Source organism: Drosophila subobscura, chromosome J, assembly GCF_008121235.1.
Source record: "Drosophila subobscura isolate 14011-0131.10 chromosome J, UCBerk_Dsub_1.0, whole genome shotgun sequence".
Taxonomy (NCBI): Eukaryota; Metazoa; Arthropoda; class Insecta; order Diptera; family Drosophilidae; genus Drosophila; species Drosophila subobscura.
Window position 1 is genome coordinate 3,842,026 of NC_048532.1, and position 17,001 is coordinate 3,859,026.

A 17,001-nucleotide genomic window follows, 5' to 3' on the forward strand; every position below is an offset into this window, starting at 1 on the left:
TTGGCCGTTGGCATTTCCGTTTTTGTTGTTGTTGCTTTTTATTAGACATTTCTCTTGCTCTTGGTCTTGGCATTTGAATTTGTCGAGCATCCTGTTTGCACCCTGCCCCAGCGCGCTCTTCTCTTTTCCCTCTTCTGCGTAGCAATGCCTTTTAAGCCTATAAATGAGCTTAAAATTTTCTATGCGAATGAATGCGAATGCTTTTGAAATTTATTACAGCGCCATAATAGAAGAGGAGGCATCATTTCTCACACAGATACTAGAGCTCTCACTAGAGTGGCTGTTTTAGTGTTTGTGTATCAAAGGCATTTTCCATTTAATTTCGATGTTTTTCACCTTCTTTTTCTATATTTTATGTCTATGTTTTATCTGTTTTTATTTGTTGTTCTATTATAATTTGTAAATTTAAGTATTTTAGACTTTTTTTCGGCATGTCCTCTCTCCTAGCATTTGTTGAGCGATTTGCCCCGAGTGGAAAAAAGCAGACAAATTGAATTTTCTATGCTGTTGAATAATTTCATTTCGATTTAGGTCCTTTTTGGCAACTGATTGCAGTATTCAAATCCATTTGCTACTGTTGAAAAATTCACGACAAAATACTTTTAGTGTCAAATGTGCAATGATTTGTGTCGTCATTCGGGAGGAAAAGAGAAAAATGGAGCGAAAGAAGCCTGAATGAAGCTGTTAATATAACCAGTAGCATTATCAGTAGATGGCAGTTGTAGATTTTGGAACCCCGAACTAATGACTTTTCCTGCACTCTTTTCAGGCTTCCTCCTGGAAGGAGTTACGCCAACGGCCCCACCGGATGTACCGCCGCGTAATCCGACAATGAGTCGCATGCAGAATGGTCGTTTAACCGTTAACAATCCCAATGACGTTGACTTTGAGCCATCTTGTTTGGTGCGAACGCCATCGGGCAACGTTTACATTCCTAGTGGAAATCTAAGTAAGTAAAATCCATTCTCTCTCTGGCCTCTGCATATATAAACCATTTAGAAAGTGGGCCGCTGTCCCCAGTCTCTGCATTTCGGAGCTCTAAAAGCCCCCCGCGAAGAGAGGCAGAGGAAGTGAGTTTTTTCCCCAGTCATATGCAAATCCATAGCCAGGCCACGGCGACCATCAAAAAGCCACTTGACTCATTTAAATGTTTAGCGCTCGGTTCGTGCACAAAAATTCCATTTGCCATATTGCTATAAAAATGCAAAAATACAGCCCAAAAAAGGGGTGTGTATTGTAGGGGTGGGGAGGGAAAAGTCCACAGCATTTTGCAAATTTTCAGCTCTTTTGTTTCCGATGTGCCATGCGCCTAAAATGCCGCCATACATTTGCCATTTATTGTTTTTCCAACAATGTTCTCGGCCTGTTTTTTTACTGCTGCACAGAGTTTGGGTTTGAGTTTTGGGTTTTCTGTTTGTGTTGCTGCTCTATGCATATCCGCAAGCAGGCTTTAGGGATAAAAACATTCGAAAGTCGAGTGAAAATAGTTGGCAGCGGCACAACAGGCCATGGCAGGACGGGCCAGGCCAGGCCAGGCCAGAAAAAAAATCCAAACGACCGCAGGGGCCTAAACAGAAATGGCCAAAAAACTGACAAACAACTGCGGCTAGTTGACGGGTTGGAGCGGGACAGGGTGGGCCGGCAGAATTGATGTAAAATACTTGCCAAAAAGGGAGGAGTTTTGTGTTTATGGATCTATTAATTGAATGAAGTTCCGTCAACAATTATGGATGGAAAAGGACAGTATGGCTTTCAGTACGAGTCTGAAGAATCTTTCTTTGTGGCTCTCCTCCGTCGCTGTTGCATGCCACGTAATATCAACAAAAAAAGCGAACAAGTAGGGAAAAGAAATCAACAAAACTCACATGGTCTGAAAGCTTTCTCTTCACATTTCCGACTATTTGTCTTTTGACTACCCTTGCCGAGGGTATTAAGGGTTTTCTGGAGATGTTAGTTTGTTTCTGATCCATCTGGCTGGAATTTTAGATAAATCGAGTGACTATATCATATGCCTTCGGTATTCATTTTTTTGGTTTCGGGCGACATACACATACATATATAACTAACTGATATGGTTAGTTTTTGCCACAGTTCAAAGCTCCAAAGGGTATCAAATAATTCGGCACTGAGTTTCTCAACTTCTTTTCACGCTGTAGCATACTTTCGGGCTGAGTTGCTTTTCCCTCTGTATTTGCTTTGCTGCTACTGCCTTTTGTTTGCTTTTTTTGCATTGTACAAGTACACGCACACCCACACACACACACACACACTCAAACAACTACTGTTATCGTATATATGTATGCCAAGCTTTGTCTTGATTTTCCTGCGTGTGCCATATAATTTTGTGCCCACTAACGTCCGACTGCATTCTGTTTCATTCCTGCTCTCTCTCTCTCTCTCTCTCTCTCTTTGCCGTGTCATTTTTTATCCAAGAATTTTGCTGGCCTGCAGTAGCTGTGCTTTCAACATTTTGTGTCCTAAATTTAAGGCAATGTTCTGGGTCAGAAGGGGGAGTGTCAGGTGAGGGGTATGGCATTATGGCCGAAACACTTTAATCTGGTAGTTGCACACTTTTCACGTCACATCATCATCAACAGCAGCAGCAGGGGCTTTGTATGTGGCATGTAGAATGTAGGAATGTGGCATGGCCTAAGCCTCCTGTTCGTTCACTCTCTCTCTGTTGCAGAGGCCAATTTGCATTTTGCATATCGTTTATGGGCTTTCTCTCTTTGTCCCTGCCCCAAAGTGCAATTAAATGACTATTTATGAAATTCTATTTGCATTTGTGCATAAATTGATAAACATTCTAAACCGTCAGCCGCCGCAAAGTATGCACCAGAGGCAACAGGCAGAGTGTGTGGCAGAAACCGAGAATTGGGTGCAGAGAGAGAGTGAGATGCCCAGAGGGGGGATCACGCATCGAGTTGTCATCGTAACACAAATATTGATTAAATTCTATATCAAACTGAGATTCAGGGATTGCCCCCAAAATATCTAAAGATTTTACACACATACATATGTATGTTTCTACGTATGTATGTCTAGTTGTAGATATAAAATATATCGTATATCCTATGGACAAATACATGACATTTGGCTTTAGTTCTGCACCTCTGTCTCTCTCTTTTTTGAGAATATTTTCATTTCAATTTTTCCACTCAATGTGAATTTTTATGGAAAATAATATTTGTTGACTTCTGGCACCCAAAAAAAAAATGCAACGGAGTAAAAAAGAACCCCAAAACTTGCAAATGAATGAATGAATCAAGCAGGTGACGTGGCAGAAGGGGTAGTGGCAGTGGCAGTGGCAGTCCAAAGGGCCTACGTTATTTTTCAGAGAAAAACTTTGTCCGTATTATGCTCCTCTGTTCAATGCGCAGTGCCACATGCCCCACCCCATGCTCGTATGTAGCTTAAAATTTCTGAGCGGAGTGGAGAGGAGCTTCTGTCGATGGGGTATGAAAAAATGCTTATGCACCATATGCAAATAAATATAAAAATGGGCATTCTGCTCGATTGGATATACACAGCCACACACACACACACACCCACACACACACACACAGACAAATAGGAGTTATCTAGGGAACGAAACAAAAGTTTGGACAACAAAAAAAAAGATATATGTACATATGTACATGCATATGTATGTATTTATGTATGTACATACATTTGTATATCACAGTAGGAAAAGTGCATAAATTGGCAGATTAAAAAAAGAAAATCAACCAAAATGGAGTGGGGTTGGAGGGATTTTCGGGCAGAGTGATGGCAAAGGGAACCTCCAAAACAAAAACGACATATTGAATGGGTTGGATGCAGGGCGGGTGTGATTCTGCTTTGATTCGCTTGTCCACCCGCGTGCAGCTGGTGCTTAAAGCTTTAATGGAACAGCAGCAGCAGCAGCAGCCACGGAACAGATCTCTGACCAGATTCGGTGGTCCTGCTGGGGCCATGCAACGCTCGTTAAACATTTCCGCACCTTAAATTGTTAATGACTAAGGGCACACCCACCCTTTCACTCCACCCCATTCTTCAGGCACAGTCACAATCGCAGCCTCAGTCACTATGCACTTGAAAGGAACCCCTCGACATGGACCCTGGCCATGCAAATGTAACTGGCTTCCGTTTCAGTAGCCTCATCCCTACTTTTGCCAACTTCTGATACCCAGTACTCTGGGGGAGGGATGTTCATTTAGTGTTTTATTTTAGTCTGTCTGGATCGTGGGATACTTTTTAAATAAATTGTGGACACACCATCAGGAAGATCTTAACGTCTGTTTTGGCAATGTTCAGATGGGAAATACACCTCATCAACATGTCCAGAATCCTACGAAAAGAGACCAAGTTCTTCGGCTTTTTTTGCTCATGTTTTCTTCTCTTTTAATCTGTTGCTCGAAAACGTGCTTTAATATTGTTCTGACAGCTCTACCGGGTACTGACTACTGGATATCTTCTAGTCATAGTAACATCAATCGACACCCTTCAATTTTTATTTCTGTATCTTCAATTCTGCTGATGATTCTACTTCGTCTGCACTACTGCCACTGCCACTGCCTCTTCCGTTGCCGTTGCCTCTGGCGATGCCGCTGCCTCTGCTTCGTTTTCATTATAATAACAGGCCATTGCGGCATTCTGATGCGGCAAGTCTCTGGCTATCTGCTTTCTGTCTCTGCTTCTCCCTCTCCACCTCCCTCTCCTGTTGCTTTAATTTTTTATCGCTTTCGAGGTTAGTTTTCAGCAAAAACTTTGCGCTGTCATTGACCGCCGCCGTCCACTCGTCTGCCGAAAGGCCAGACGAAGAGGAGTTCCGTCGTTCCGCCTAGTTCAAGCGCCTAGACTAACGCCGACGACGCCCCCCATCGTCTGCAGCCGTTTGTCCTGTCTGTCCGTCCGTCCGCCTGTGTGTCCTTCAACTAACTTTACACTGTCCGGCCGGACTGGCCGACTGGAGGGTCCAGCCGGGAATCGAGAGTCGAGTTCAGGGTCTATTGGCTGGCTGGTCGTTATTGCTTTCGACCAGTCCGGTGTTGGGTGGTTCTCGAGGTCTGGGTTCTGGTTTATCGTTGCTGCCAGCCATGGAAATACTCGTAAATTTGCGAGCATTTTTGAAAAACCTCAACCTCTTTCCGGCAGGGTGGGATGGGAGGAGGATGGGTGCCGGGAGGATCCCCAGAAAGTGCTTTTAAATTTGTATAAATATAAGGATAGTGGAATGGCGCACGTTTTTGGCTGCTCCTGCTGGTGCTCCTCCTGCTGCTTCTGCTACTAAATTCATTCATAATGGGTTTCTGCCCCACTCCACTTCTTCCTTTAAATGGTGGTGTATATAAATTTAACTGAAATTTATTACAGCGCAGGATAGTAATTTATATTTTATGCCTGGTAAGTACGATGCTCCTTGCATGCTCTCTCGCAGTCATCCTTTATGCAGTTTTCACGCACAATTTTAATTTTATCTGCTGCCAAAAAGAAAGAGAGCGAGGTATTCCCAATCCCCAATCCACAATTCCAATCCATTCGATCCACATTTCGGTTTCCATTTTGCTTTTTTGTGACGCAACAAATTGCCTTCGTGTTCCGCTTGGCACTTAACTTGCCAGACATATACGAGAATGTATCTACATATATATGTCTGCCTGTCCGCATATGTATGTTGGGATATAGCCACACCACTAGGTAAGAGCTCTGGCCTTTCCGAGTGGTGCTCGTACGTGGCTTTAACTCTTGTTTCCCTCCTCCTGCTCGTGCTGCTGCATTTATGGAGCAGGCAATAACCATTTGGCAACTAGAAATTGGCATTTTATGCTCCTGTCTGGCCTGTCCCCCCATTCTCTGTCTTTCCCTCCCTCTTCATGGTTCCTGTGTATCCTTTGATTTTTGAATGCAGATTGTTGCGGGATTTATTGATATTGAGTGCGATTGAACCGCAGTAGAAGGCTTGGAGGCAGGGCGTCTTCTCTCTTTATCCAGAGCCATGCTTGGAATTCCAGAACAGAAGGTTAGGGGTCTCAAAATTTACTTTCCTTGCTACTTAATTAGACGGAGCGGAGCGGAGTAGTCGAAGCGTAGAAGGATAAGTTTTCGCCTGTTTCCAAAGTTCTTAAAGCATACTTTTAGGTGCGCATACGAAATACCTTGGGCCCCGGTTCAGGTTTTACCTTTGATGAACCCTCTTTCGTCTTGGTTGCATTCTTGCCTCCCTTCAAAAATATTCACTGAAAAAACAATGTTGTGTCTTCCCCGTGTGCTTCTTCCCTTGGTTGATGTCCTTGCTGGTGGCATTTATATGCTGCATAATTACGAGGCCAAGAGACATGTGCTGCAATGCGGTGGTGGTGGGAGTTATGAAAAAGGTTTGGGGGGGCTATGTGCATAATTTATATGTTTTTAATGATTTCGCCTTTTGCAAACAATTTTTAATGATTTTCATATGACAACCTGGCAATGCATTCTATAAGATTTGCCACCGTTGTTGCTGCAGCTGCTCTCTCTCTCTCTCTCTGTGTGTAATTAAAATTGCAACACACACACACACGTTTGAACACACAGGCACAGTCTGCTATATGGAAGGACTTCGCTTTTGTTGCTGCTTATCCCCCGTCACATATAAATATGTTAATTAAAATAATGTTGCCCCAGCGAGCGGGGAGCAAACAAAAAATGCCAAGCAAATGGCTTAGAATAGCTGTGCATGGCGAAGAAGGATATACGTACACATATCCTTCTCCCTGCAGGCTCGCTTTGTCGCCATTTTGCATTTACACGCCACGCTCCACGCCTTTCAATAGGGAAGCCATAAGCCAGCTCCCCAGCCCTCTTTATACACAACCCGTTGCCAGAACTCAAACATTACACGACATTACGTATACGCAAAGATGGTGCAGGATCAGGAGTAGGAGCAGGAGCAGGAGCAGGAGCATCAAAATGACTTCCGTTGTGGGAAATGCCGTCAGTGTCTGGGCAACGTCTTTTGTGCCTTTTCTGCTTATTCAAAATAAATTAAAAATGGAAAAGGAAGTGTAGTGAGTGAACATGAGGGGAGGGGCGGAGGGGGTGGAGGGGTTTGGGAGCATCGTATAATTATGAACTTGAAAATTCCTGCATGCGGTGTGTGGACTCGGCACTCCAGGGAGGAATATTGCATAATTATTTAAATAAAAAGACGCTGCACTTTCTTCTTCCCTTTCTGAGGATCCATCCCTCTTTCTCCTTCAGCACTTACTTTCTCCGCCCGCCTGTGAGGCATCTCGAGACATGTCGAGTGGTTCAATCCGTTTGGGGATTGTTGTTGGCTTGGCTTAGCTTTCTTCCATCCATCCATCGCAGTCTCTGGCACATATGAATTTTTAATTGAAATATTTTTAGAATGTAAGTGAGAGTCCAACCCCCACTCTGTGAGGGGAGGAAACTTTAATAAGTTATATCCTCCCCTCCCCCAAAGGACTGACTGCGCCCAATTCATATTTCATTCGGCAGCTTTGCTTGAGACGTTTCAAGGCTCTTAAAGTTTTCGTTTCTGGCACACACTCTTGCGGAGGCATGGATGATAAGTCATTCAACTATGAGGCAGTCACCTCCGCTGCCGCCGCCGTGCCGCCTATGCGCCACACATTTTGGCTGCTGCAGTGCTCTGGCTGTGTTGCCCGAGGTCATTGCAATTTTGTGCTGCGACACGAAAGTGTCTGCCACACTGATGTGCTGCTCCTTCTGCTGCTGTATGAAAATTCATTTCAATTAGTGAAATGGTTTTGGGATTTGTATGGCAAACCACCAGCGCGCGTTGATGCGGGCGCAGGCAGGTGGGGTATGTGGGATCTGTTTTGCAGGGGCACACGTCACTTTGGTGGCATGCATTGAGCGAGCAGCAACAGTAGCTTGCTGAAACTTTATTTACCTCTACGTGGGGCATAAATTGTAAATAGAGATACGAATGGGTGAGTGGGTTGTTGCATGCTTCATGTGTGTGTATGGTGGGACTTGTGGCAGGACTAAGAGGTATGCAAGAAACTTGTGAAGAACCTAGCCCCGCAGCACAGCGCCTGCAGCACCTTTCTCCGTCCACCTGTCTTTAGCAGGCCATTGACCTGCTGGTTGGTGCTCCTTTCCCATCTTCCGATTAAGGTCCTCTCAAAGGATCCATAGAAGATGGATTGATGCAGGAGGAGGAGGCATCAAAAGTATGCCAGGCCAAACATTTAAATATTTCTCATACGAAAGGGAGAGACAAACAGAGAGGGGTAGAGAATAAGAGAGAAATGTTTTCTCTACATAAATGTGTATTTAAAACTTTTTACCCCGTTTGTTTCTGTTGTTTCGACTATTTTTTTCATACATATCTGCCTCTCCCGCTGCCCCACTGGCCCCAGTTGTGCGATGTCGCTGCTGCTGCATAGTTTTACTCAAGTTGCTCCCTCGACGACACTTTTTTGACGCTGTTTTATCAGCGCGGAGACCCGCAGCAGAACAACGCAAATTTATGCAACTAGCAAAATGTTTTTGTTTCTGCATTTTTATCGCCCTAAACGTTGGCCCAAAACAAAGCACACACAAATCAGCCCCATGAATCCATGTATCCTTGCGCTCCATGTAATTGCGTGTGTGGTGGGGAGTACTAGTGGGAGACGACTTCAATGGGAATCCGTTGCAGGAGTTACAAATGGAACTTGGAGAATTAGGAGAGTTTTTTTAAGTGGCGAACGCAGCTCGAAACAGTCTCCAGGGCCCGGACTATTCCCTTATGGTAATAGCCTTGACATTTCCCGCCGCCCCCTAGACACACAAACACACATGGTACATCGGTTTCTATCGGTCAGAGAAATCTTACTTTCTTGAGAGTAAAGCGGAGTAAAGCGAGAGTGGAAAAGTTTTCTTCTGGCAGAGGCAGGACCAGAGGCCGAACCAGACAGAGGGCAACATATTGTCGCACTCTATAAATTATGCGCATAACCAGAGAGAGCGAGAAAGACAGAGAGAGAGAGAGAGAGACCGAAAAACCACCAACAAGGAGCATGTAAAGCAGCCAAGGCAAGGGAATGGGTAGTTTGGGGTGGGGATGTTGCCTGTGGATGTGGCAGGAAGCATTCGGTAGGTTTGTGGGAATTCGCTTTGGTCCTACGTCTCAAAAGAAAGAGAAAACCCAACCAAGCAGAACTATTACAATGGCAAAAAGTTGAACGAGTCATGTGAAAGTCTTTCTCTCTGCATCCTCCCTGCCCTCCCTGCCTGGGGTGGGGGTGTAAAATTTAGTATTATTACCGTGCCTTGTACATGTGTAATGTGTGCCTAGAAACCGCACAGAGTTTTGCCCTAAAGGTGGGCTCTTCAAGCAGGAGGAGGAGCTTTTGTTATGGGCATTAAAACCTGTCACACTTGTCAGCCAAAAGTTGCACAGACTCCGCCCGTCTGAAGGGTTGTCGAGTATTTTTGTTGCCGTTTCTGCCCCAGGGGGGAGACCCTCGCTGATACGCTTGGTTATACGGTAATTAGTTAACCCAATCAGAGATGCGGAGTGCGTAATTCAGAATCGGAATCAGAGACAGAGCCACATCCTTGGTTTATGAACGATGCCCAACGATGTCTTTGGCAAATTATCAAATAACGTCGCGCTGCGGGGCACGGCACGGGCTTCAGTTCACGTTATTGATAAATGAGATTTGGCCTCAGATGGATGCGCCTAATTGTTTGCAACGTGGCAAGGACACACTGCAAAGGCACTCGGATAATCACAAACGACATAATCAGAGCAATTAGCTGCATTAGCAGGCCAAGGCAGGGCCAATTGCATTGGCCGGTTACGTTGGAACGTCAGTCAGGCAGTCAGTCAGCCACGCCCCAATTAGATGGAGACGCCCTGCCTTTCTGTGTCTCTTAGATTTACCTACAATTGACAGCTGAGTGACATTGGGGACTTTGGCTGGGGCTTATATTTTTGCCCGGCAGACACAAACATTGAGTTGACATTCATTATTCAAATGTCGCACCCGCATGGGCATCGAGCAATGGACAAGGACACAGAACAGCATTCTCTGCCCTGTAATCCCAGCTTAGTCTTTCATCGCACAAAACTGATTAGGCATCGGAGAAGCCCCGACAGCTGATGACCACAATTGCCGTTTAATTAAGGCCCAGACCCCCCAGTACCCCCAGTACGAGTACCAGTCCTAGTATACCTACAGAGGAAACCCAATGCGATGCAGAATCATGAGATCTGTCATAATCACTGGCGCACTGGCACTGGCAAGGGTTTTCCACCCTCATTAAAGGTGAAAATCAGTGCGCTCGTCAGAGGCAGGGGCAGGGTAGATGAATCCAAAAACAAACTTGAAACTTTCTCGATTTGGCTCGATTTCAGTTGCAGAACTTCGATTGAAGTTCACTCAGATGTGAATGGGTCCCAGATAATGATCTAATATCTTGCCGAGAATGGACCCATCAGGAAGGGAAAGATGTGTCTTTGTGTGCATCCGACACAACATGTTAACCCATTTATTTTAAATAATTAAAATAGTTATACACTTCCACACACTTTGCTGATCCCCTTTCGGGTGCTGTTAATTTTTCTACCATAATTTCACTAGCTCACGCGTTTAATGCGTTTGGCAGTTTTAGGTTTTGTTTTCGGTTTTCGGTTTTCAGCTTACATTTTGCATTTTAATTTTGTTTTTCAATAATTTATGTCCGGGAGGGGGCTTTCCTAGACTGCTGATTGGTTTGTAATTAGCTGGACCACTGAGGCCTGGCTCCATTTCGGTGTGATCACCCCCCCAAAGGGAAGTGTTTTGCCATTTGTTGTTGGCACTAAAGCGTTGCCAAAAGCTGCTTCTGACATTAATGCTGGTGGGGAAGCCACCCTCCCAACTAACACTTCCACACCCTCCCCCCTCCACACAAATGTTATCCAATAAACTTTTGACCTCATTTTGGTAGGAAAAAAAAGAAAACCAGAAACACACATAAACTAAATGCACGCTAGAGTGAGTTGTGGTGAAGTGTGGGTGCTAGGGTGGAGAGCTGGGGACAAGAGGCAACCAAACATTTGTGCATGCAACCTGGACGGAGGATGACTGAACCGGAGAGAGAGAGAGAGAAAGAGAGAGAAAGAGATTCCGCCTGGTCGGACTTCGAGCAAATAAAATATATGAAAAACACTGAAAAAAATTACTAAATAAAGTTTGTCTGAGAAGCATTTAATACCCTGTAGTAAATCAGGGTTGAAGCACTTGTTTTGAACTGATTTTTCCTGTATGAACTTTATGAACACTCAGATAGAGGAACACAGACAGATATGGAATCGATGGACTCCATCCCGCCCTGGCTCTATCCAAGCTTAGACTGCGATCTTTGTTCTCTGCTTATTGATCTCTTTCAGCTCGACTTTCCTATATTTTGTTTGGGAGTGCTAAAAACATATCCTTAAAATAATAGTACATCAATAGTCAAGTGTATAAAAAACTCCCCACAGGTATAGAGAGAGAGGAAGTGTAATAGAGGAAAGCAAGTGAAAATATTTGCACTCTCCGTGGCTGTGTTGTTGCATTATTGCTGTTCCTGTTGCCTGTCGTTCTTGCTGTTGTTTTTGTTGCTGGTGCCATGCCCACAGCAAGGATTATAAATTATAACAGCCTCTCTCACACGGTTATTTATGTTGTGTCAATGGCCGGTGGGTGGGGTGCGGTAGGGTGTCAAACGACTGGGGATATATCATCAATGCATGCGCTTAGTTGAGTGGAAAAGGCTGCAAAATAAAAACTATGGAACGTCGCCAACTTTAAAGTGGTTTTGGGAGGAGTCGTGACAAGTTTCAGGGGCAGAGCTTTAAATCTCGGCCCATTCCCCCTCACCCCTCACTCCTCGCCAACCCACAGACCAAGAGCTAAGCCAGAGATCTGCTTTGAAGCTTTTGATTTATTTGCTTGATGGCAAATCATTAATTTGTTTTCCTACCAAGCCAAGAGAGCCGCAAAAAAGGAGCAGTAAAAGCTTAGCATACTTTTCAGCTGCTGTCAGCTTTTTCGGGGGTGACACAACAGACGCCCACTCCTCACCAACCGCGCACGAAGCAATACAGACAGACAGACAGACAGACAGCCAGAGAGGCAGAGATGGAGGCTAAATTTAAATAAAACGCAAACCAACAAAATAATCCGACACATGCGCTGCCAAATGATTGCCCAAGCTCTCTACCTACCCCTCTGCCGACTAATCCCATGTGCAGTGTCTTTCCTCTGTGCGTGTGTTTGTGTGTGTGTGTATGGGTGTTTATGTGACACATACAACTCACGCAAATCACTTCATTTTATTGGGGGACACAGAACGAGAAAGGTCCTCAAAAATTAAATGAAAATTTTAAGAGCTTACACAAGCGATAGAAACTTGTCTCTGTCATCGCTTTGGAGACCCAAGTCTGACCAGAGATCCCTAGAAGATCGTAGAGGGAAGGTGTGAGGGGGTGGTGGAAGGGTGGGGTGGCTGGTTAACGCTCCTGCGCCGTGTCGTCGATCTGCTCGATAAGGTCTGTCAGATCGATTTCCGTTTTGCTCTCAGTTTTGTGGAACTGGCACGGGATGGTCTTCTGGTAGTTGCCACTCGGGCCGGCGCTTGGAACGGCACTCGGGCTGCGACTGTGACTGTCACACGGACCGGAACTCGGACCGGCACTCGGATCGGAACTCCGAATGCGACTGTGATTGGCACTCAGACCGGCATTCTGACTGCGAATGTGACTGGCTCCTGGCTGACCCTCTTCACTGACGTTTCGGTGAACTTCGTTGTCTCTTTTTGCCGCCTGCCTGCTGTACATGTCTAAAAGTCGCAGACACTCCGCACCGGTAGTCCCACCAGACCTACAAGACGGAATGCGGTCCCAGAATCCCCTACGCTCCATCGGCCGATTTTCGATGCGTTGCGAGGGTTTCTGGAGGATCAAATAGCATTAGCATAAAGACTATAACAGAATCTGCCTCTACTTACCACCGCAAACTTGCATCTGTAGGTCACATAGACAAGCAATAAGCCAAGGACAAAAGCGATCCCAAGCACCAGGAAAATGTTGGCAAAATCGGGTTGGGGATCACTCACCACGGGAATGACATCCACCATGCCGAGGGCAAAGGGTGGATACAAGAAGCGGATGACCTTAAAGGTGGCATTGGCTACCTTCTCTTTTGGAAAGGGTTTGAGAATATCCCTAAACTCCAGTGTCCGATGAGCGTCGGGAGGTGGCACAGACACCCTCATTTTGGCGAATACGAAACGAACAAAACTGATTACAAATAAATACTAAAACATATTTTAAAACACTTGTGTGACACTCTCGATTTGGGACAGTCGGACACACACGAGAAATGACTGATCTATCAAGGGGCACTCACACTTCAATTAGGAATCCTTTTTTGGATACCAGAAAGCTACCCTTTAGATGGACATAAATCATAGCCTCCTTGGAGTGGAGCACAGCCGTACAATCCTCATTGATTTATTAGCGGGACAAACTTGATGCTCCAAGACGAAGGCAGAACCCAGTGGTAACGGCAGGGACAGGGGCAGGGCACACCATCATCAGTCACCAGGCAAACAAACACGGCCCGGCTCGGTCTCGGGCTCCACCACGACCCAAAGCGCAACGGCGTCATATACAAAAAGTGCTTGCATACATTACGAAAGGCGGAAAGAAGACTGAGGGCTGACCAGGGGGCGTGCTCTCAGGCAGAAACACGTACAAGAAATCATGAAATGTTGCCGCCATCATACCGAAAATTGTACGGGTAACGTGCAAGCAATCAAAGTACATGAAGGAAGGCAAGACTTGTGAGTCGTCGAGTCCTTGAGTCCTGGATCCGCACCACACACACGTCTGATTTTTACTACACACGTGTGTGGTGATGTGACGCCGACAGGATTCCGACTGCCTACTGACAACACCAGAAGGCTCCGCCGTCTGGAGCTCTCTCTCTCTCTGGCTGTGGCTATGGCTCGGGCTGTGGCTCAGACAGGGTCTGGGTCTGGGCTCTGTGCTCTGAGCTGACGCAGACGTGCCAGGCTCGACGGCTGTCGCTGAGGCTGCTTTTTGCTGTTTAAGTAAGCATGCAAATGTCACATGCAGTCGGGAGTACAAGAGCGACCCAGCCAAGTCCCTTCCCATGCCGTTATAAGTAGTCTCCCAGTTATCAACGTGAGGCCTTGGATAGTTTTTTTGGTATTCCTCCTGCCAGCTCCTGCCTGAGTTAGGGCAGCCGCCCCACACCCACATAAATGATGAGGTACACGTTGCCTTGGGCTGAATTTAGTGATTTCCCCAAGCATGTGGCATACTTTTTATATGATTCCTGCTCGTGAGCATACGGAATTTCTGTTTATGGTTATTGATTCTGCCTAGGCAAGGATACCGAATATACGTGGGTCCACAGATACATACATACATACATATGTACATACATAGAGGTGGAGATAGTTTGAGTTATGGCCTGTGGCTGATTTGTGTCAGCAGGAAGTTTAAAAGAAATTGTTGCCTACTTTCGGGCTCCTCCCCAAAGTGGATTATCCTGTGTGGCTCCCGATTGAATTGCTAAGAGGATGAGGCCTTCTTGGCTCGGTTTTTGGTTCGGTTTGGGGATTTCCAATCAAAACTCTAGTTTAGTGCGGTCTGCAGCACTCATCCTCATCTGTTAGGTTATTGGGCCGACCCTTGGCACTGACTTGCTGCTGGCGAGAGGCGATCAAAAATTCATAGCATACTAGTGCACCATGGAGAGGTGTCAATAACACCGGCTACTTTACGGACACTTGCCCCCCTCGGAGCTGCCGTGTCCGTATCTGTGTCTGTGTCTGTTCGTAATTTACAATTACCGCACGCACAGACAATTTATTTTCCAGCGCTAACAAATAAGCTAAACATTTTCGTGTCCTGGTCTGGCCAGGGGCTGCCTCCCAGGTGTATTGCAAATCAAAAAATCAGCCATTGGAGCCAAGGTGGGGGCAGAACTCACTGCGGAACGCACGCCCAGGCAATCAGTTAAATGTTTGTTGAACTCGCCAGCGTCTCGAGTACTCTCCGTCGAGTCCCTTGAGCCCTAAGATGCGTTTCTTTCTTCTGCCGAAAATTGAGTTTGTTTGGCGCGCAGCAACCACAGAACGGAACAGAAAAAACCCCAAGCTTTGGCTGGAGCTACAGAAACGATGCGAACGATGAAGCGCCAGCTTGAAAAATCGTTTGTCGCAATCCTGAAAAGGCGTTGGATGGGTGGGTGGTTGACAGGAGCAGCCGCTGAAGCAGGGATGGTAGGGTAGACTCACGCGCAGACGTAGTGATTTGGCTTTAAAAAACAGAATGAAGGAGCAAAAATGCCGAAGCAGCCCGGGAAAGCTGCCACGTAATGAAACTGACAATTTAACTCGGGAGTCACTCAGTTGTTTTGGGTTTCCCGTCGGGGTCTGGCACTGGCAGGGACAAGGACAGGGACTGGTGCTGTGTGCGTGATGAAAAATCGTGCTATCGATTTAATGCGTTACGATATATGTACATATGTATAAGTTCTAGTGCGAGTATGTGTGGAAAAAGAAGGGACAACGGAAGGGTTGGTGGGGCTGTTAAGGCAGTTCGCTGCAGCGGAGCGGCGGGGGGCGGATTGTTGCCCTTAGGGGGCTTGGTCAGTCGGTTCTCGAGTTCCTGGGTTCCTCTACTGATGATGCCATGCCTTTGGCTTTTATCGTTCGCTTCTCTGTCTTTGCGACTGACTGACATTTTCGTGTTTTGTTTGCCAGACTTGCCTTTTGACCGTTTTTGTGCTCTTTCTCTTTCCCTCCTTGCCCTCCTCCATCTTGCTTACTACTATCTGCAATGCTGAATGCTTTCTCTATCTACAAAGGCATTTGATTAATTTGCAGCAGTTTTCAATTTGAAATTGCTTTAGTTTCCTGCAGTTTTTGTCGGCTTTGACAGCGCACATTCGACGGGAAATACACACACACTCTCTTCTGTATCTCTCTCTCTCTCTCTCTCTCTCTCTCTCTCTCTCTCTCTCTGTAAGCTCATGCGTGTGCACTCGTGTGTGTGTGTTAGCTCTTGTGAAAGCTTCTTAAGGAATGTTAAGTGATTTTTTATTGAATTTTTAAGCCCCACTTAGGCGTTGTCACTCGAGGTACAAGTCGATTGGTCCGAGTCTCAGTCCCAGTCCCAATTGATTCCCTGAACCTTTTTTTCACTCAAAAAGCATCTTAGATTCTTCTTTTTTTCTTACTAATTTAACAACCTTTTCTTGTTCTCTTTTTTAGGTACGTATATGCCATTTTATGACTCTACAACACGTGTGGTGTGCCCCTGGGCTGGTGAGTGTGTTGAGTGATTGAAAATCCTGCAAAATATTGTCCTTTTTATGGTTGGAATTAGGTTTTAGTGCTGACGATAATGAGACGAGAGAGCATAAAGAGCCTGCCTTCTCTCTCTGTTGTCTATCTGTCTCTATCTATGGTGCGGTGGAAGGGGCACAGAGGAAATGCAAACAAAGCTCGCGGCAACAATGATCAAATTTAACGCGCTTTTTAAACCAAACAAAAGTAAATTGCAAATGCAACGCACAAAACACGCACGCACACAGAAACAGACAGCGTCATACATAGATGCAGATACAGATACAGATGCTGTGGCAACAACAGTCCCGACGCACACATGCATACTAATTATGAGGATGCGCCGCACATTTAAGCAAATATAAACAAAATGTTAATGACAGCAAACAGCAGCAACAGCAGCAGCAGGGCACCCAAGGGGTTGGGGATGTAAATGTTGCACATACCGAAGAAGACGGAACGTGACTCTGATGAGAACTGAAGAGAACTTGGGACTGTGCCTGTCAATGTGCTCCGAGACGATGATGAACTGCAGCAGCCAGAGTCCGATGGGTGGGGATATGGATGCGTGTGGCATTCAGCCTGAACGTGTGGCTTTCAACGATTTGATGTGCTTATTATTATCATCGTTACTGCTGCTGCTGCTGCTGCTGC

At 45.8% G+C, this 17,001-nt stretch overlaps 2 protein-coding genes across 2 annotated transcripts in view; one reads left to right on the forward strand and one right to left on the reverse strand.

Annotated features, from left to right (window-relative positions):
- The window catches only part of LOC117895423 (teneurin-m), a 130,622-nt gene that overhangs the window by 77,199 nt on the left and 36,422 nt on the right, over nucleotides 1–17,001 (forward strand). Inside the window, 1 exon segment of the mRNA XM_034803063.1 lies at nucleotides 770–949. Coding sequence (XP_034658954.1) covers nucleotides 770–949 — 180 coding nt within the window.
- Nucleotides 12,280–13,258, reverse strand: LOC117895426. Its single transcript, XM_034803064.1, has 2 exons — nucleotides 12,973–13,258; nucleotides 12,280–12,916 (listed from the first exon to the last, which is right to left on the reverse strand). Exons 1-2 carry the CDS (start codon nucleotides 13,237–13,239, stop codon nucleotides 12,476–12,478), a joined length of 708 nt encoding a protein of 235 aa, XP_034658955.1. The 5' UTR covers nucleotides 13,240–13,258; the 3' UTR covers nucleotides 12,280–12,475.

What these genes read in the sequence shown, in the direction of transcription:
- LOC117895426 (XM_034803064.1), bottom strand. Translation starts at nt 13,239, where the DNA reads ATGAGGGTGTCTGTGCCACCTCCCGACGCTCATCGGACACTGGAGTTT. An exon ending in ACAGATGCAAGTTTGCGGTG is followed by an intron (nt 12,917 to 12,972) that starts GTAAGTAGAGGC and finishes TTGATCCTCCAG; the next exon opens with AAACCCTCGCAACGCATCGA.